At 40.0% G+C, this 21,593-nt stretch overlaps 1 protein-coding gene across 1 annotated transcript in view; it reads right to left on the bottom strand.

Annotated features, from left to right (window-relative positions):
• Positions 1 to 21,567, bottom strand: part of unc119a2 (unc-119 lipid binding chaperone a2) — a 25,142-nt gene extending 3,575 nt beyond the window's left edge. The window contains exons 1-3 of the mRNA XM_083564500.1: positions 21,155 to 21,567; positions 1,900 to 2,013; positions 1,217 to 1,316 (exon numbers count right to left, since the gene is read on the bottom strand). Of these exons, the coding sequence (XP_083420626.1) occupies positions 1,217 to 1,316; positions 1,900 to 2,013; positions 21,155 to 21,473 (533 nt within the window). The 5' untranslated portion in view covers positions 21,474 to 21,567. The remainder of the gene's footprint in view (positions 1 to 1,216; positions 1,317 to 1,899; positions 2,014 to 21,154) is intronic.
• Between the last annotated feature and the right edge of the window lie 26 nt (positions 21,568 to 21,593).

Genomic DNA, 21,593 nt, shown 5'->3' with positions numbered 1-21,593 from the left:
AGGTTTACATACAGTTTCCAGAGGACATCCGTAGTACCTACGATGTAGCATGATAAATAAATGTGATATTACAATGAGCAATTTCTAAATAAGTCACAGGAGGGCATGTGATAGCAAAGAAAGAGGCTTTCGAATATCCCGGTGTTTTAGGATGCTGGGATCAAACCACATGGTCAGCCATAATACAGCACCCCTGGATCAGACAGGGTTGAGGGCCTTGCTCAAGGGCCCAAAAGCGTTTTGGCGATACTGGGTTGACTACATGACCTTCCGGATCAGTAACCCAGAGCCCTAACCACTGAGCTTTTACTTCCCTACACACTAGAAACACTACATATTACCACGAACTGACGATTTTGACATCAATTATAATCTCTAATGTTAGGGGGCGTGGCCAAGTAAAAACAGCAACTCTAAGTCACATAACAAACATGATCATAACATGATCAGATCCTGGAATTTTTTTTTATGGACAATACAGAATATAGTGAAATGTTGGGACACCTGACCTTTCCAGCCATGTGTGGTTCTTCTTCAAACTGTTACTACAAACCTGGAGGCGCACAATTGTACAGGACGTCTTCGGATGCGCTTGAATTGAATTTTCCCTGCACTTAAACTAGGAGAACCACACATGTTTCAGCATGACAATGCCCATGTGCACAAAGCCAGCTCCATAAAGATCTGCTGTACATGGGTTAGAGTAGTGGAAGATCTCCTGCTACAGGGCTCTAAACCCTATTGGGATGAATGTGAATGCTGACTGCACCCCAGGCCTCCTCACCTAACCTACATCAGTACCTGATTTCACTAAAGGCCTTGTGAGCACAAATCTCCACAAAATCTAGTGGAACATATTTTCCAGAAAAGTGGTGGTTATTATAAGAGCAAATGGGGACTAAATGTGGAATGGGATGTTCCAAAAATATGTGCTCAGGTGTCCAGAAACTGTTGTCCATTTAACGTTTATATTTTAACCGTTGCCTGATTATATTTCAACCTTTGACCAGCTTTTTTCTTCCGACCTTAAAATTACAGTTGTGTTCTGAAAGAACCTAGATCACTGCTCTGGAATACCTCAGTCCAATTAGTTCTATGTTCAATACATAATGAGGGTAGTTGGGCTCTTTGTCGATACACACTAGGTAAACACAGTGCCTTCTTACCAATTTTGAGATCTTTAATAATTTAATAAAAGAAAAAGCATCTTACTTACGTGGCTCCCACCTGACGTAGACGCAGAAACGCCGGCGTGAACTGGTATCGCACGAATCGTCCAGCGCTGGGGTCGATGTCTCGTTTCTCTCCAGCTTTATCTAATGTAACACATGTAAAAGAAAATAAATTTCATATAGCAAAAGCAAAACACTGATATGAAGTCAGTTGAAGTCGGTTCCAATACGCCGCGGTCCGGACGGAATTGCATGGTGTTGAAATATGGAATGGTAGCCATGTTGGTTCAGGAAAAAGTCTCCAACCTTTTTTGCTCCAACAACCTTCCCTGCTCTGTTTGACTGTGGGGGTGAGGCAGTCTGCTTACATCTTCTGTCTTACACAAGTTCTTCTGTTAGAGACAAAAATGGCCAATTTGGATGCCACTGAACTTTCTTCCACTCCCTGTCCAATTATTGTGCTTTGCCTTTGGAGTGTGTACATTTATTTTTTTATTCAGATATCCAATCTGGATCTTGGTATTACCCGAGATTGGATCCGAACCATCTCTAATGCACATCATTTTTTAAAATGCTCTCTCATTAGAATGTAAATGTGAACGCAATTCAGGTTCGATCACAGGGGTTGGGAAGCACTTGTCTTTCTTTTCTTTATTCGTATGAGAATAAATCCGCACCGAGCAGGGACAGTTATGTAATCGGATCACTCCAACTCGCTCAGACTCACCCGTAACTGGAGGCTTTGTAATCTCAAACAGCACTGTCCCTGTCTCCATGTCCCTTATCTTAAACCGTGTAAAGTCAATGTTGTATACGTTGTCCTCTGGACTGCACAAGTAGTCTGAAAAAAAAAAAAAGAAAAAAACAATTGAAGATTTATCAGCGACATGCCGGATATCAATCGCAGGCCATGTATTACAACACAGTATAAATTGTACCTTATTTTTTATAGCTTCAGAGCCAATATTATCAGAAATACTAGGTCACGTGATCATTACATCAACATGATCCAAAATATAATGGATAAAAATGAACGGTTATTTATTAATACAACACATATAAACAGTATAATCATATTTGTAGTGGCAAGGACATTGATTATATGTTAAAAAGAATCCAGCCTAAAGTGTAGGACGTCTCCACGTTCACGTGATTTGAACTTTTCCAAAGTGTAGAGTGTTAAGATCGAATACTCTGAAATGGTATTGCGGTCGATGCGTTTTGCATCTCGATTCATCGCCAACAATACGCTACATTAAAGATAGATATGAAGCAGCTACAAAGCGATGCGATACAATTCACCCCATTACGATGCAGTATGATCTGAATTCCATTCGATTATAGACAATGCGATTCAATACAATACGATGCAGTTAAAAAATATGATGCTATGCAATGCAATGCGGTACAGATAGTTCACGTTTATTTCTTCGGTTCAGACAGACAGCAAATCATCAATTTACTTAAGTGCCTTCTGACTTCTAACACATGGCCCCTGTCACAAACAGGCCTTTGCTATGAAAAAAAAAAAAAGGAAATAGATTAAATAAAACCCGATGTTCTTTTCCTGTTCTGACTACAGGAAGATGCAGCTCTACCTCTGCCATGTTGATCTATATTCTGTGTGACTCTCAAGACACGCCTCGATCTCCGTAATGTTGTGATACGTCATATTCGATTAGCAGCAGTGGTGCTGATAGAAACGAGGAATAGTGAGGAATTCATATTTAATTTATAAAAAGAAATGATATTTTTTCCCTCACAGACGTGTGCAAACACTGCTTAATCCTGTAGCTTCAAAAAAAGGGTCCTGCATTTCCTGCAAGTATGTTTGTAAAATAATACAACTGTTCTGTTATGGCAAAATATGTGTAATAAACACAATTTGAATTACGGTTTAATTGTTGATGCATCGGAACGCAGATTAACGTTTAAGCTGCTTATAACATTCAAGCACTGAGGGTCATAAAGGGAGCTCCGAGGGATGTGGTGGATTTAGTTCTATTTACCTCTTTAACTGCTCCCGGTGTGGTGGCAGTGTGACACATAAGCTCATGTTCAAACAAGTCAAATGACTCAATTCATTTTCAAATAAAACATCAGATTCTGATTAAGGGAAACAAATGTGATCTTTGACTGTGGCATAGTGGTTGGTGCCAATTGGGCTCATTATGTTTTTTTCCAGGAACTCTTCATAAGTCTTCAATGGTAACTCAAATAACTGGTCTTTACAGCCGTAGTGAGCAGAAAAGCATCTGTGCTGTGTTTTGAGAGTTTCAGTGTAAGAAAGCAAATTCATCCAGGCTGAAGTGTGAAGGAGTGTGTGTTCGAGAGTGAGGTGTTGTTCCTGAAAGAGGAACTTCTTCTTCTTCTTCTTTTTCTTCTTCTTTCGGCTTCTTCCGCTAGGGGGCGCCACAGCAGATCATCCGTCTCCATACCCCCCTGTCCTCTACATCTGCCTCTTTCCCACCAACTACCTGCATGTCTTCCCTCACCACATCCATAAACCTCCTCCTTGGACTTCCTCTTTTTCTCCTTCCCGCTGGCTCTATCCTCAGCATTCTCCTACCGATATACCCCATGTCCCTCCTCTGTACATGCCAAACCATCTCAATCACACCTCCTTCACCTTGTCTTCAAAACGTCCTACATGCACTGTCCCTCTAATGAACTCATTTTTAATCCTGTCTATCCTCGTCACTCCCAACGAAAAAAAATAATCCCATTCTCAACTCAAAAAAAACTCAAACCGCTACAAAGGGAGTCTAAGTCTCATCCATAAATCCACATCCATCTTCATCTTCATACCTGAGAATTTCTTGGGCCTCTTGTGACAGCAATTCTTCCTCTTATCACAAAGCTTTATTAGAACCTCAAATTTACAGAACACTGCTTATATTACCAGCGAATTGTTACCTGGTGGAGATCAGAAACGTATCTGTGACAGACAGTCTAGTGCTCTCCATGAACTATAATAGAGATGGAGAGAGTGAAAAGACAGACGAGTGAGTGAATGGAGAAGCTTATTAGATAAGAGGTGGTGAGTAATCTTGTGATTGCAACGCTGTAAGAGGAACGCTCAGGGCCAACGCTCTACACAAAGACATGCACGACAAGGAGGAGAACAGAGTTATATAAAAACATACACCATATGGCCGTATTATTAGGAATACCATGTTGATACTACAGCCTTTTTACAGCCTCAGTTCTTCATGGATTGCATTTTTTTGTTGCAGACCACCAATACTCAAACCAACAATGAGTCACAGGTGGGATGGCGAATGAACCTGACTAGTGATAAGCTCATGGATTGCAAAAGGAAATGAAACGCTACATAATAGAAATTCAGCTGCCTCTCTTTCTCTCACTCAGAAACACCTACTGCAACTATAGTAGAAATTACAGAGCATTTAGCTTTTGTTTTTTTCAGACAACATGTGCAGCACAGACAACCTTCCGACTGACCCAACCCCCCCCCCAAAAAAAAAAAAAAATCTGCTTGCTGATTCGGAAAAAAAAAACACAGGCAGCACAGAACCCTACAATCACTCAACAGGAACAAGTGTTTAGCACGTCTACATTTGTTAAAGGGTGACAAGCATTATATCTGTCAGCCTGTGGATTTGGTAACAGCATGTGATTATTCACATGCGAGCAATTTTTCTCCTTTTCCTGCTCGTTTTTTTTTTATGGCGCCTAGACGGTCAAAAATGTTGCCATTATGGACTGCAGCGGTATGTGGAGTCGCAGTTTGTGACTCATTCGCCTTTGTGTGAAGCAATGATTCATGGTGTGATGCAGCTCTTGTGCCTAACCTACATTTTACTTCTCTTTATAACGTATTTTGGTTCTTGTAAGAAAAAAAAAAATAAAGAGAGCCTTGGATGGCATTAGCTTCAACATTTACATAACAACTTTATATAGGCAGCAGGACCGGCACTGTATCAGATGCAACCCTGAGCAGTGCAAATAAAAGGATGCATACTTCCATATTGCAACATGCACATGCCCATTTATGCAATGATCCCAACAGCCAATCATGTTGAAGCAGTGCAATTTAATCCAGATCAGGTGACGCACTTCAGGTAATTAGTATTTGAGTAAATGTAGTTTGTTACTGAACTTAAGTCATTTTTGGCGTATTTATACTTATATGTATATTTCCAAATGTATTGGGTCACCTGGTCATAAGTATCGTATGTGATTTTTGAGCATCGCATTCCACATTTAGTCCCCATTTTCTTTTCTAATTCCCTCCACTCTTCTGGGAAGATGTTCCACTAGATTTTGGAGTGTGCTTATGGATATTTGTGTTCATCAGCCACAAGTGTATTACAAAGTCCAGGTACTGATGTAGGTGAGGAGACCTGGGGTGCAGTCAGCGTTCACATTCATCCCAAAGGTGTTCAGTAGGGATGAGATCAGAGCTCTGTAGCAGCAAGATCTTCCTCTCCAAAGCATGTAAACCAGATCTTCAAGAGGTGACGTGCACAGGGGTATCACCATGCTGGAACAGGTTTGGGTTTCCAAGTTCAAGTGAAAGGAAAATGTTATTATAGAGCATCTAAAGACGTCCTGTACAATTGAGATCATCCAGATTTGTCGTAACCGTTTGGAAATAGCAAATAGAAGGAACGGTCAGGTGACCCAATACTTTTGGCAATATGGCGTATAAGCAACTTTTACTCTCTAGTTAACTACATTTACGATTCAATAGATGTACCTTTCACTCGACAATATTTTAAAATGACAATCAACGTTACCAATGACATTTTGCACCTCTGTTGAAGATGTCATTAACACTTCCCGACCCGCATCTGCTGCTTGTGAGCGACTTTTTAGGGCCACTGGCCTCATTTTCAGTCCAAAAAGATCTAGAATAAATTCCCAAAACTTTTTGAAGTTGAATAAAAATAATTTCCCTCTCTGAGACTGAGAGCTGCATCAAATCCCAGTCAGCTCTGAATATTTGGTTTTATTTGATCTTCAACGATTGACTTTCGTTTTATTTGTCCATTGAATACTAATTGTTCTTCTACTGTGTCACATCATATTGTAATTGTTTAACAACGGTACCTTTTTTAAAGATCGCTATAATACTTTGTCTTTGTTTTGTTTTTTTGTTGACCGACTCGCTTGAGCTTTTTTTTCATTCCGGCGTGTCGAAGACGTGGTTGTGTTGATGGTTATTCCAATGTTGAGGTACAATTTGATTTGTATTTCAGGAAATAAAACCTCAAGAATCAACTGTTTTTGTCTAACGTGTGAGGACGAGTGCATCTTCTGTTCAATACAAGTCAAATACTTGAATTCTATTCAAATCAGATACTCAAGGCTTTTACCCAAGTCATATTGGAATTGGTAAATTTTAAGGTAAGTTTAGCAGTAAGGTATCTATACTTTCACTCAAGTGTGATTTCCAGGTAATGTTGATCAAACATCAAAATGAGAAAACAATCTGACTTCTGTGAACTTAGTTTAGATGTCAGCTGTCTGGATTGGATGAGCCTGAAGTCTCAGATCCATGTTCCTGGCTTGGAGAACTGCATCCTGGAACCTTCTCCGATTCTTGCCTGAAGGTTTGCTAAAGGGTTTGCTGTGTTGCGCATTGTGAAGTTTTTTTGCTCACCACATTTGTAAAGACCGCATATTTGTGCTACTGTGCACTTTTGGAAAAATGGTAAAAAAAAAAAAAAAGAACATCAACATCAGGCTGTGTCAAAATGTGAGAAAATGCAACAGATGCATCAATTGTCAAACTACCCATATGAAAAAAAGTAACATATTCCAGATACAACAAAATATTTCCTTTTCCAGCCTTTCCTATTTTCTAAAAGACATCTTCTCAAGGGTTGTCCTGCTGGACTCTTCACTTAGAACTCGAGCCTGACAGATACATGGAGAAGCTACAAGGTGCTCCACTTGTAGGCGCTTCCCTCTTTCGTTCCCTCGTTCCCTCTCATCCCGTTTTCATCTGTGCCTTATCAGACTCTACCATCATTTCTCTTTGCTCTGCTTTCTCATCTGTTCCATTTCACCCTGCGTTCTTTTCTGTCGCCGACTCGCCTCCACTTGTCCCTCTCTCTTTCTCTCTCGTCTGCACTCCTACGCTGAAATGTGCTCGTCATTCTCTTCTCACACAAACAGAACACTTCTGCAGTGACACTTGTAAAGCAAACTGTAGGACAAAGTAATCCAAGCTAACTGACCACATGCCTACTGTAGCTATCTATCCATCTATTAAGGATAAACAGGAAGTTATTCCATGGTCAACCTGAATACTCGATTCTGATTGGCTGAAGGTGAAGATGAAGGTGCATCTTTGCTAAACTTGCACTTAAAAATAAAAATAAAATCCATTTGAAATCTGTGGTATAATCCGATGTTGGTCTCATTTGTAGTCGTAAGACAGGGAATTATATTTAGACTAGCGATAAAAAGAATTACAACAAAAACAAAAAGGAAAGGAATATAAGGGAAGCATTTCAATTTGCATTAGAGGACATCGGAAAATAAAGACCTGGGTAAAATTATTTAAGACATAAAACAGCAAATTTAAGACTGTTCTATTTTAAAAAAAAAACGATTTTCAAATTTGAGACTTTTTTTGACTTTTTTTGGACTTTTATTGGACTTGAAGGAACCCTGTATTATACACATTTCCAAATGACCTCATTGAGCCAAATGGAGGATTTCTGTGCGTTGTTTATTAACGTGTATGGTGAATATGGGGATTTTGATAAATAGCTCGAGAGAAAATTTGGCAGACTGGAGAAGAAAACGATTACTTTGGGGCATCTGCGGTTATCTGAACCAGTGCAAACTCGTTTCGAATCCTTTGCCGTTGGTTATAATGGAGCAATGGATTGGTGCGCAATGAGCGTTCGCTGTAAAAACCTTTATCAGAACGGCAATACTGTGAGCGCTGCACAAAGGGGACACGATCATGACACCTTAACTTGTAATAACAAGATGCCCTTTGTGCAGCACTCACACTATCATTAAATGTCTAAGTTTGTTGCATATAAACTGGAACCTGCAAATATCACTCAGGAAAATGATTCGACTGGGTTTTCCCAAAGATGCTGACATGCACAGTGTATAATTATTATTCCTAAAGTGTGTAGGTATCATAGATAAATGTCATAGCACCCATGATTATGCTCAAAAACCCATCACATTACAGTAATTCTCCTTCAGGATTTCCTTTATTGTAAGGGAGGTATTGAACGACTGAAGGGATAAAGGAAGCTTAAGGAAACATATGGCAGTTTAGCCTCACTGGGTTAAACCTCATTTCAGCTGAATGGACTGAAGTACTAACAGGACGCTTTTTCTTCCTGATCTTCCTTTATTACTCAAAAGAGGATGGAACCCAAAAGCTGTTTTTTTTTATTCTACATGCGGATTTCTGTGAGCTGCTTTGGGACAAGTTCAAATGAGCAAAAACATTGGAGGCACACAATTGTATAGGATGTCTTTGGATGTGTTGGCATTAAATTCTACATTAACTTCAACTAGGAGAAAATGCCCCAGTGCACCTGCTCCATTGGTTGGAGTGGAAGATCTTAAGCTAACACCTTTGGGATGAATTAGAACGCGGACAGCACCTCACCAAAAATCTACTGGAGCACAAGAATGGAGGTTATTATAAACAGCAAATGGGGATTAAACGTGGAATAGGATGTTCAAAAAGCACATACAAATCTTATAATCAGGTGTCCACAAACTTTCGTCATTGAGTGTAATATATCACCTGTTTAATTCTATTTTGAAAACTGACATAAGGGCCACAAACATATAAAATACTATAAATAATAAAATTTGTGAATATACTGATATATGTATATTCTTTCAGAAATCATCAGGACAATTAAAATTCTTGAAAAATACCCAGTTGACGATCTGCCTGAGATGTTTATTTTTTGGACGAAAAAGAAAGAATGTTTATTTTAGTTATCGTTACCTTCCTGTGAGCGTGAACCAGTCTCTGGCTGTTCCACTCTGACACCTAACATCAACAAGGAAAACAAATTCGCCGGCTTCCTTTTGTATCGATGTGTTACACTAAACTGAAGAAACACGAACAGACAGTGATTTTCAATTCACTTTTATATCCTACACGGTCTTCCAATTTAGGGGGAAAAACGCTTGAGTGAAGCTTAGGGCAGGAAATCCCAAAACACATGTGCTTGTTCAAAATATGCCAGAGAAAAACACTGGACGTAAGCAGGAACGTAAGTACAGCTTAGATCGAATCTGAGCTGCGCCATATGGTCAGTCGAAAAAAAAAAATGCAACTGGCAGCAGAAACGGTTTTAACAGAATTAGAAACAACCATGCAGTTGGGAAAAAGAGGTTTCTGTTTAATTTGTGATACTGCTAGTCTCAGAAGAAGCAGGAAGTTTTCTCTGTTTAAATCAAATTAGGCCGAATGAAAATCTAGAAAAGATAAAGTATAGGATATATATATATATAAATATATATACAGCACTTTAGAATAGCGTCAGGTTCATTAGAAATAATGAACAAAAATCACACTGGTGCATTAATGAATCCAAATAAATAATCTGACAAAATGAATACACGTATAATTAACACTACTTAGGGAATAAACATTTATGGCAGTGAGCAGTTGATGGTTTAGAGTCTTGATCAAGAACTCAGCAATGGGGGTGGGATTTCAGCTCACAACCTTCTGATCAGAAATCTAACACCTTAACCAGTGAGCTAAAATACAAACAAAGTTAACAGAATTTCCTGCCATGAACAAATACCTAATATCCAAATCATGGACACTGAAAGTAATTCAGAACGAGAGGCAGCTGTGTCAGCCATTTGAAAATAAAGTGACACCTGGAATGTATTCCAGTCCTGCGGAGCTCAACGGCTCTAATCTTGTTTAGCGATGGGAACAAATCCATCTAATCAGAGGATACAGCCGGGATGTAAACGGCAGCGACAGAAACGGACGATCCACGTGGTCAGCTTCCAGCCAGAAATAAAGACGAGCAATAAATACGACAGCGAAGGCCAGACAAGGCAAAGCTGGAAACTTCAGAAAGGCCAGTGTTCATACTGTTCAACACTATGAGTTCGAAACATGCAACACTGATGAAGAAAATGTCTTCATTACTGATGTTTGATCAACAGTGGAACTGAGAAGTGGGGAAGGGAAATACACTAATGTATATTAACATCTGACTTTTACCACAAAGTTGGAGGCACACAGTTTTACTTGAGCTTTGGATGCCTTTACCTTTCATTGGAACTAGGAGACCCAAATCTGTTCCAGCATGACAATACCCCTGTGCACTTTACATTGGTTAAAGTGGAAGATCTCCTGCTTGAACCCTATTGAACACCTCTAGGATGATTTTTTTTCACACTGACTGCACCCCAGGCCTCCTCATCTCATCTACAGTACCTCACTAAAGTGAGTGCACCCCTCATATCTTCTCAAGAGACACTCCTATAGAAATTAAACATGGATATATTTTAGAGTAGTCAATGTGCAGCTTGTATAGCAGTACAAATTTAATGTCCTCTAAAAATAACTCAACATACAGCCATTATTGTCTAAATAGCTGCCAACAAAAGTAAATACAATACAAATAAATTGGAAAACTGCCATTCGGCCCAGTTTCTAAAGGGAGGGAATCGTGTTCTGCTTCAAAATCTAACAATACATGTTGGAATCCATATTTCCCTCAATGCAGCTCCAGTACCAGCAGCACTCATGCAGCCCCAGACCATGATGCTGCCACCACCATGCTTGACTGTAGGCAGGACACAATTTTCTTGGTTCTCCTCACCAGGGCACCACATATGCTGGAGTTTTATCAGACCACAGGATATAATTCCAGTAATTCATGCTCTTGGACAGGTCGTCCTCAGCAAACTGTTTGAGGTCTGTCTTGTGAGCCAGCTTCAGAAGAGGCGACGGCCTTACAAACCGACTGTGTTCGCCGTAAGATCTGAGCACTGACAAGCGGACCTTCCAATGCGATGCTGCAGCACTCATGTGTCTGTTTATTGAAGCAGCTTCTGCACCTGACACAGCACAAGGACTCAACTTCTTTGATGGACCCCTGCGAGGTCTGTTCCGAGTGGAACCCGATTTGGAAAATCTCTGTATGACCCTGAACTGTACTGTAACTCAGTTTTAGGGTTTTACTGATCTTCTTATAGCCTCAGCATCTTAAAGAGCATCAATTCTAATTCTCAAATCCTCAGAGTTCATGAGGTGCCATGTTGAACATCCAGGTTTACACGGCATACAGCTGTTATTGCTTAGGGTGTATTTACACCTCTGTTGCCAGTTATTTAGACAATAATGGCTGAACGAGGACAGTAAATCTGTACTAAAATACAAACTGCATACTCACTACTCTAAAATATATCCACGTTTTATTTCTACAGTATTGTATCTTGAGAAGATACTAAAATGGTTGCTGTAATGTGAGTGGTGCACTAACACTGTTGTATCTGAATGAGCACAAATCTCCACAAAATCTGGTGGAACATCTTCCCAGAAGAGTGGAGCTTTTGCAAATGGCAAAATAGCAAATTGGGACTAAATGCAGAACGAGATCGTCAAAAGGCACATACTGATCTAATGCTCGGCTTTCCACACACATTTGTCCGTGTTGTGTACCTCAGTGTGGCACATAACAAAGAGGAATTATAATTGATTTTGCAAGAAAGATTTGACAGATTTGAGGTGAAAGCTAAGCTGTGAAGTCATTTCCTCGGCTTTGTGAATAACGCTAACCCGGCCTCGGCTGTGTGCAGACGTCCAATAAACGCTTTCTACACGTTATTCAAGCAGTTTGTTTGATTTTTAACTTGCCCTAGACACTTATAAAGTAGACACGGAGGCTGCAAAAGCGTTCTCCCACACATCATATTTATAACACTTCAATATTTGTAATGAGATCTGGATTGTTGTCTGAATGCAATTTAATTCCAAGAAGCAGTGAGTTTACACAAAAAAAGCAGATATTGTCTGAAGGATTTCTCATCACTAATAGCACTGAAATGCTGCCTCCTCAGCGCCGCCTCTGAGGGACATTGATCCAGAATGCTGTTGAATGACTTGATATCAACCTTCTCCTACAAGTTCTCCCACACCACCCCACTGCTCCACTCCCTGTGGCATCCTGTAGCTGATATATCAGATTTACAAACCTGATGCTCGCCTACAAAAAACAGACCTCTCTACCTCCCAGGCTTTATCTCACGCCAGACTGCATCACGCTCCTTCCATCATCTACCAATGCACGCGTAAAAGTGTCCACTAGTTGTGTAAACAGTTGAGTCACTACCTCTTCCAGAATTGAGCTTTTTTTTTTTTTACTAAATTCTCTCCCAACACATCCAGATACAAGATGGCATTAGTATCACAAATTCATCAGAATGTATTTATGGATGGAGACTTTAATGCGCTTTTGTAGATCGCTCTGGATAAGGGGCGTCTGCTCATTGCAAGAAATGTAAAAAAGTTGAAATGTTGAAATGATTGTGTGAGTAAATCTCGCTCATTATTATTATGTACAGTATAAATGTTCAAATATGATGCATTGGAAAATACATTTCCTAAATTCCCAACAACTGGTAGAGAAATGCATGTAGGATCTGGGAGGGGTCCAGTCCAAGGTGTTCCCAAGTCCCTTGTTAGTTCCCATTGTTTCTACCTAAATGTTTGTCAGCTCTGAGTGTAACCCTTTTGGACCTTTTTGTTGCTTTTTTCGGTTATGTTGTGTATATTTCCCAATTTTGGTTTCCAGAATATACTGAATTTTCTCCAGTTGTCTGTCGTAACTCTTTGTTATTTTGATGTTTTTGCCTTACTTTTGTTTCAGCGAAAGACTACGCATTTTCCCCTGAGTTCCTGAGAAGACTTTGAGATTTTCTTTCCATAGTTGTGCTCTGCCTTTTTGTTCGATTTTTGGAACCTGTTTTCCTGTTCCCTGTGGCAGCCTGCTAGCACTCCTGCCTCTCAACCCGGATTGAGCCCCGACCCTGATAATGAGTCGTGTGGGTTTCCCATCAAATAGGTTTGTCAGGTTTCACTCACGTTTTCTTTCTCACTTACGTTTTTCCCTTCACACCTTCACCTCTTGCCTGTTCGTCTAAATTTCTTTGAACCTGCTTCGACAATGCTGTTAAAAGCAGCTTGCAATTAAATCGCATAGAATTGAAGTAGCTTGTAAGTTGCCATGGCAGCAAAACAGAAAGATTAGGACACACTGGTAACTTTACTGCTTTCAATGGATGTGAAAGATGTTTAAAAATTGCAGGATCTATTTACTGAGGGCGTTTGGTAAGCGGCGAATTGAAAAAGAAAAAGACAGCTTCTTTATAAATGGCAGCTTAAAAAATGAGGAACAAGTCGGTGTTATGATTTCTGAAGGAAACCATTTCATCAGCCATGTTTTTGTGTGCGAAACATTATGACCAGATTTGAATGTAATAAATGTGAATATTTGTCTCAGATGTAAAAATTCATTAAAGAGGACATGTTATTGAGCAGTAGTTCTGCTGTGTGAGTTTTCATTATAAACACATTAAAATAAAATGTTTAGAAAAAAGATCCATTCACTTATAAAGATACTATATGAACAAAAGTTTGTTCCACACTGAGACACAGTTTGCTCTTCTAATAAGCTCCACTAGATGTTCCACTCGATTTTGGAGTGTTCTTGCGGAGATATAAGGGTTTTAGTAAAGTCAGGTACTGATGTAGATGAAGTGAGGAGGCCTGAGATGCAATCAATGTGAAAAATTCAACCCTATGGTGTTCAGTAGTTTTGGAGCTCTATAGTAGATCCACTTCCACTTCAACACATGGAAAGCGTACCTTCATGGAGCTGGCTTTGTGTACAGGGGGAACTGTCATGCTGGAACAAGTTTGAGTCTCCTAGTTCATGTGAACCTGGTGGTAACCATTTGGGAAAGGACCACATATGGCTAGAGATGTCAGGTGTCCCAATACTTTTGCCTATAGAGTGCATTTACATGTAAACGCATTTGTTCCATATGTTTGCTTCTCATATATTCTTAAACAAAACCTCATCATGTTACGATTCGAACAAGAAAACAGTACGAGGGAGGTGGTAGCTTAGTGGGCACCAGCTCTACCACAAGATCCAAAACATCTGAAGGTTTTGAGTTCAATTCCCAGCCACACCAAGCTGCCACTCCTGGGCCCCAGTACCTTAAACTCATAGCTGTTCAGATGTATGAATGGGATCAATAAAACGGATAAAAGCGTCTGCCAGATGCCATAACTGTTGAATGCTGTATCCTGAACATGAAGCATAACAACGTGAACTGATAACAAGCCCCGACTAAAAAAACGTAAAAAAAATAAACGCTGTGTAATAAACATGTGACATGACACTAATCTGCAGTGGCTGATGGGAACCGTAGTCCAGGGCCCCAATCATGACAAATTATTCGTTATTAATTCAAACAAAACATAAAGAAAAATGTGTTTAATGGAGTTAGGGTTCCCTCCCGGAATGATGCAATTCCCCGAAACAACAACCACAGTGCTAAAAAGGTGATGATCTCAGCACACATCCTCTGACCTTCTTACGCATCCTCTCTGATGCTGACCACGTGAATTCATATCTCTGAGACAGGAAATGTCACTTGCTCAGTTTTACACAGGTCTCACACACACACACACACACACACACACACACACACACACACACACACACACACAGAGCAAACTGGGGAAGGGCAGTTGGTGGACTTTAAAGCACTGACGCGTTTACGAGCACCTAAACAACATGCAGTAGCAAAGGCACAATACATTATTTGGACAAAAGTATTGGGACACCTGACTTTTCCAGCCATATGTGGTTCTTCCCCAAACTGTTACCACAAAGTTGGAGGCACACATCCGTACTGGACGTTTTTGTGTGCTGTAGCATGATATTTTCCCTTCATTTGAACTAAGAGACCCAAAACTGTTACAGCATGACAATGCATCTGTGCACAAAGCCATCTCCATAAAGATCTGCTTTCTATTGGTTGAGTGGCCACTTCACACTCATGACATGTCACATGATCTCTACATCCAAGTCATGCTAAGTGTCTGTGTTTATAACGTTCATGATTTGTCATTCTGTGCTTGTTATGAGTTCATATGTTTAGGAAACTTTTGGATCTTAAGCTAATATATATGTGTGTGTGTGTGTGTGTGTGTGTGTGTGTGTGTGTGTGTGTGTGTGTGTGTGTGTGTATGAGAAGCAAACTTATAAACCTCATTAAAAAAAAGAATAAAAGACTTTACATGGAAATGCACTCTAGAGGCATAAGTATTGGGACACCTGTCTTCTCCAGCCATATGTGTTTCTTTGTTGTCACAAAGTTAAAAGCACATAATTGTATAGCAATTCTTGAACTAGGAGACCCAAACCTGTGCCAGCATGACAATACCTCTGTGCACAAAGTCATCTCCATGAAGATCTGCTTTCCATGAGTTGGAGTGGAAGATCTCCTGCTAAAAAGCTTTGACCCTCAACCCTACTGAACACCGTTGGGATGACTCCTCACCTCACCTACATCAGTACCTGACTGTACTAACGCCCTTGTGACTGAATAAATCTCCACAAAATCTAGTGTGAACATCTTCCTAAAAGAGTGAAGGTCATTATTGAGTGGGGACTAAATGTAGAATGAGATGTTGGATCTTATGCTCAGGAGTCCACAAACTGCTCTTCAGGACATCCAAAATGATTCCTGGTTCATCTTTAGGATCGATTGTAAAAATCGTGACAACAAATCACTGTGTTTATTATTAAACTTAACAAGAGTCTTCTTGTAACCTTTCCGAAATCCAAGAAAGACCCAGATAACGAGGGTTACATTCACTTCAGCTGATCCTAATCACTGCTTTGTTCAAGTTTAAATGCTTTATAACTAATAGAGAAAGCACTGGCTGTCCACGGCCCCAGGTCACCCAGAGAAGCTCATTAACATGTGTGTGTGTGTGTGTGTGTGTGTGTGTGTGTGTGTGTGTGTGTGTGTGTGTGTGTGTGTGTGTGTGTGTGTGTGTGTGTGTGTGTGTGTGAGAGAGAGCAGGACTCGCCTCACCTCAACCAGCACACTCTGTTACCATAGTAAACTCCAACAAGATGCCTCAGGGATTTAACAATGTCTGGCTTAGGGGTTTACAAAGCAGCGCTTCTAAAAATAAACGAAGCTGCAGGTCGTACGCCTTCATCCTTAGTCACTAAAAATATTGTTTCCAAAGAGGAAAGCATCTGAACAAATGAAATGTGTGGAAAAGTTTCGCTTTGTGGATTCATAGCGTTTTATCCTGTATGAGGATTTCCTTTTTTCGCAGGAAGAAATAATGAGATTATTTAAATCCAGGACACACTTTTCTGGACTAAAAGTTTGTGGACGCCTGTGGACACCATACGAGTCGTGTGTTTTTTTATTCCACAATGTTGTTATAAGCTCCACTCTTCTGGTAAGATGATCCATTAGATTTTGTGCTCATTTAGTAAATTCAGTCTGGTACTGATGTAGGTGAGAAGGTGAGGAGACCTGGGATCGAGTCAGCGTTCACATTCATCTCAAATGGGTTCAACAGGGTTGAAGATCTTCAGCAGGAAAAGTCAGGTGTCCCAATACTTTTGTCCATAAAGTGTAACATTTCATTAAATTGACAAACACATTTAGCTACTTGACAATATTCACAGCAAAGATCATCTCTGCTGTTTGTTTGTTTTTCTGTGGCTCGTATTCACGTGTGTAGAAACATTGGAAGCTTCGCCATGCGTGATTTCCGTCCCGGGTTTCTTTACTTTATCATTTGAAAAACAATGTGATCCAAAACGTTTGTACATTGTGACATTAGTCTTTATTTGTGCTGCATAGTGGCACCTCAGTGTGAACAGAAGACCAAAATGTAGAGAAATTTTTATTTATTTATTTATTTATTTGGAATGATGTGGATGCCTTGGATACAGGTGTGTGTGTGTGTGTGTGTGTGTGTGTGTGTGTATGTGTGTTTATTTTGAATGGCAGTAGTCCAAAATCCACCATGGTTTCCTGCTCGAAACCATATTTATAAAATACAAAATCTCTTCTATATACAGTCTATAACATAATAAATACCCACATACACCTACATGGCCTATGAATGATGTCTGATCATTACAAGCAGTATTTCTTTTTATTGCTTTGCCCATGAGATTAATGTTACAGAAATTTTTTTACTAATGTTTACAAAAAAAAAAAATCATATTTATTCTGAAGACCAGGCATGAAACATTGTGGCATTTTTTAGCAAATGATAATTGATTCATCACAGTCCTTAGATGCAATTTATGCTGTACACATGTACGATATTGCATCATACAATTGGAAAATAAAAATAAACAGGAGATCTGTCTAATCCTATCCAGCATGCACCACCATCCTGAGCACATTCTACAGAGGGACTGTTCCTGAAGCAGAACATCCCGAGAAGCTGCATCACTGCCCGGTTTGGGAATCGGATCGCGAGACCTTACAGCAGATAGTGAGGATGGCTGAGAAGATTATTGGGGTCTTTCTTCCCTGCAACAAGTACATTTGCACCACTTACTGCATCTCCATATACATACCCCTCACACACTTCCCTCACACACCCTTCACCCTCTTTCCTTCTAGGGAAAGGAAAACACATTTGGGACTTCATAGCCAGACAGTTTTTCCCACACAAGCAGTAAGACTCCTCTAAAGCATGGACTAAAACACACACACACACACACACACACACACACACACACACACACACACACACACACACACACACCTCGGTCCTGGAGGAAGGTTGTTTCATTTCACCGTGTAGTGTAATGGTATAGTGTAATGTATGGGATAAAATAACAATAAAAGCCATTTCAATTAGAAGTGTAGTGTAACTACGAGGTGGTATTAAAAAGTTTCCAGACTAGTTCTGTAACACGCCAACAGATGGCAGCATAGTCACAGGGAGCGCCGACCTTCGAAAGTCATTGTGCCAAAAAACATCGGCTTGTGTTCATCGGCAACTGGTGCTATTCTGACCACATGAATTACCACGTCTGCTATTCTGACCACGTGTGCACCCTGTCAGCGAGCTCTCAACACACGTGAGTTTCTCGCTGGAAAGAACGATCCCACTTTCACACCCACCCTATTCGCCAGATTTGTCTCCTTCAGACTTCGCCCTCTTCCCGAAGATGAATATCCAGCTCAAAGGTCACTGTTTTGAGCAGAAGGTGCTTGGCACGCTTCGAAAACACAAGATTTTTAAGATATCTACATCATATACAATACATATATATATAATTTTCTTTATCTGACAACATGAACATTTTGATTTAGGTAAAGAAGTAAAGAAGTTTGGACTCTGACATGTTCTTCAGTAAAAAATAGTCATTACTACTACCTGTTTTAGTGTCACGATGTTAACTGGACCTCACATCATATTAATACAAAATAATTCTAAATGTTGTTCTCTAATAAATGCATCCAGGTTGAACATCCACCATATAGAACACAAGTAGAGAAAAGATGAAGATGATCAGGAACGTCTCTGTTCTCAGTCTACATTAACCTTCTGCCTGCTCGATGTTAGCTTCGTTAACTAGCCTACGCCTGTGGTGTGTGTTAGCCAGGAAATGATACACCAGTTGTAGATTGTAAAAGCTGCGCAATGACAAGAATCAGGTTGATTGGCTGAAAATGGGAATGTAAAAATATTGATGATGTCAACAAATAGATTCAATGTAAGAAGTAAGAAAATACAGATATTTATGTAAAAAATTAAATAGTGAAGTAAAATACTGATACCAAAAAAATCTAAAGTACAGTAATGAAGTATTTGTACTTCATTACTTCCTGTAGTGATTTAGTTTACTGTATTTGGGATCGTAGTTAAGTTTACAATGGCTTTTCATTTCCTGGAAAATCCTCCAGCTGTTTTTACAGAGAACATGTGAAAGCTGAAACCAGGTACAACTTCCACGGGTTGCAATGGAAAGTGCAATACGCTGTAGACTTGTCTGGAAGGAAAAAAAAAAAAAAAAAACAGCAAACAAAGCCCCTAAGGACTAGAGTCTGGAGTAAGGAGAGCATTTTCAGCCTCTGACTGTTTAGCGTCCAATTGATGGCATTAAACATGAAAATTCAATCTCCAGTTCCAAACCAACAAATAGAGAACAACTGACTGTAATCCCAAACATAGAAAACACACAATATGGCCAAAGGTACTAGGAAACTCAACTTTCCCCAAACTGTTACCACAAAGGTACACAATTGTAAAGGATGGCTTCTGATGCATGCAATCTTCCTTTACTTGAACTATTAGACCCAAACATTTTTCCCAAAAAGCAAACTCCATGATATGCTTTAAATAAGATGAATGGGCTGCTATAGAGCTCTGACCTCATCCCTATTTAACACCTTCGGGATGAATTGGAACTGCACTCCAGCCCTCCTCACCTCATCTACAGTACCTCACTAAAGTTAGTACACCTCCATGAGTACCTGATCTAAATGAGCACAAAAATGTCCACAAGATCTAGTGAAACATCTTCCCAGAAGAGTGGAGGTTATTATATTAGCAAATGAGGATTAAATCTGGAATGAGGTGTTCAAAAAGCACACGCGGAAAAAAAAAAAATCCTCTTGGGTCAGGTGTCCACAAACTTTTGTCCATATAGTGTAGGTGAAGTCGTTTGTAAATAAATGAAGGATGATTTGCATACGGTTAATATTGTCATTTGTGCAACAGGTTGTCTGAGAGCAGAGACTTGAAATTAGAAGAACTAGAAGATTATCATATTAGGAGCAAAGTGGAATCTTACAAATGTGAGAAATGCGAAATATTTTCCTGAATTGCAGGAATGAATTTCGCTTTAATTACAACATCGTTTGTGCAAATCATGATCTGTTGTTAGGACAAATCCAGAACTGTGTCATTTAAAAAACATTCGCTTTTAAACGAAGGCATAAGATTCAAAACAAATCGCATTTTGGATCCTATTGGACTGAACATTATGCTGCTTTACTCGAACACTTTCTGATATGGACTATGTGAACTATCTGAATGGTTTCGGGAGAAAAAGCTACAAAAAAACATCAAATATCTTTAGTTCTTTGTGACCAAATCTAAAAAAGACGCACCGGCAGAGAAATGCAAGTCTAATCTATGCTGTGTAGAGATGTTTACACGTGGATTTATGATGATGACGATGATGATGATGGACTATAAATACACACGACTCAACACATGACTAAGACATGACTACACACTGATCTTTGGGAAATGGATCTTTGAACGGATTGGTTTCGAAATGAATTTCCTTTTCTATTATTATAATAAACCAGACTTTAAATCAGGCACAATTTTCACTAATTGCTGTTAATCAGAAAAACTTTCCACCAACCATTTTGATACTTAAAAATATATAGAAATTATTGCATATTTACTTATTAATATCTTATACTAGGAAATACTAGGACTCTTTTTTTTTTTTATATACAGTCTGGATTTTATAAATAAAATAAAATCCATTGATCATTTGTGTGTTATTATTATATCGATGATCAGGCAGGACACTTCTCATGTTTCTCTTCCTGCATCTGCTGATCCTGATGTTTTAAGGGAAAGATAAATAAAACGAGGTTGTGGAACGAGCCATCTGTCTTCTTCAAGGAGTAGAAGAGACACTCAAGTGAAATGATGTCAGAATGAGGTAAATGGGTCTTTCAAGTGTCTGCTCACTCACACACACACACACACACACACACACGTGCGCGCACAGAGTTCTAATGGACAGTGTGGTTTTAGTGCATGACGCATGAAACCATCCGAGCTCGTTTAGATCATGTGAGCAATTATGACGTCTGAAGACAATAAATCAATCAATAGATGATCACCAAATCGTACCGACGCTCGCGCGACGCAGTGAGAGATCGCTTACTTTCCGTGATCTTCTGCAATCCCAGCACGTCCTCCGGGGTGATGATGGTGTTGGTCAGCAGGTCCTCCTCAGTGGTGATGGGGACTCCCACGTCCGTGGTGTTGCAGCCTTTCTTGACTTTCATGGCCTCCTTTGGTTCGTGGTTCGAGCTCGAATCGCCGTCGCTGGGAGCAGGACTTGGACCGGGTTTGGGATTTGGACTGGGCTCGTCGTGTCCGGTGCCGCTGCGACTGGCGGGATTAACGCCGCCGCCGCACTTCTTATTCCAGCTCGTCGGTGCGTCCTGGCCGCTGCCTGCGCTGCTCCAAGAATAGCTCATTATCCTGTCCCTCCTCCTCCTCCCCTTTATCCCCCCGTCTCCTCCTCTAACCCCTCGGTCCTCAGCAGAGCGCTCTCCGTCTCCAAGCGGAAAGAAGGGTGGTGTTTTATTTATTTATTT

This window comes from Silurus aristotelis, assembly GCF_946808225.1.
Source record: "Silurus aristotelis genome assembly, chromosome: 16".
Classification (NCBI taxonomy): Eukaryota; Metazoa; Chordata; class Actinopteri; order Siluriformes; family Siluridae; genus Silurus; species Silurus aristotelis.
Note: the sequence above shows the minus strand (reverse complement) of the source record. Positions and strands in the feature narration are given on the sequence as shown.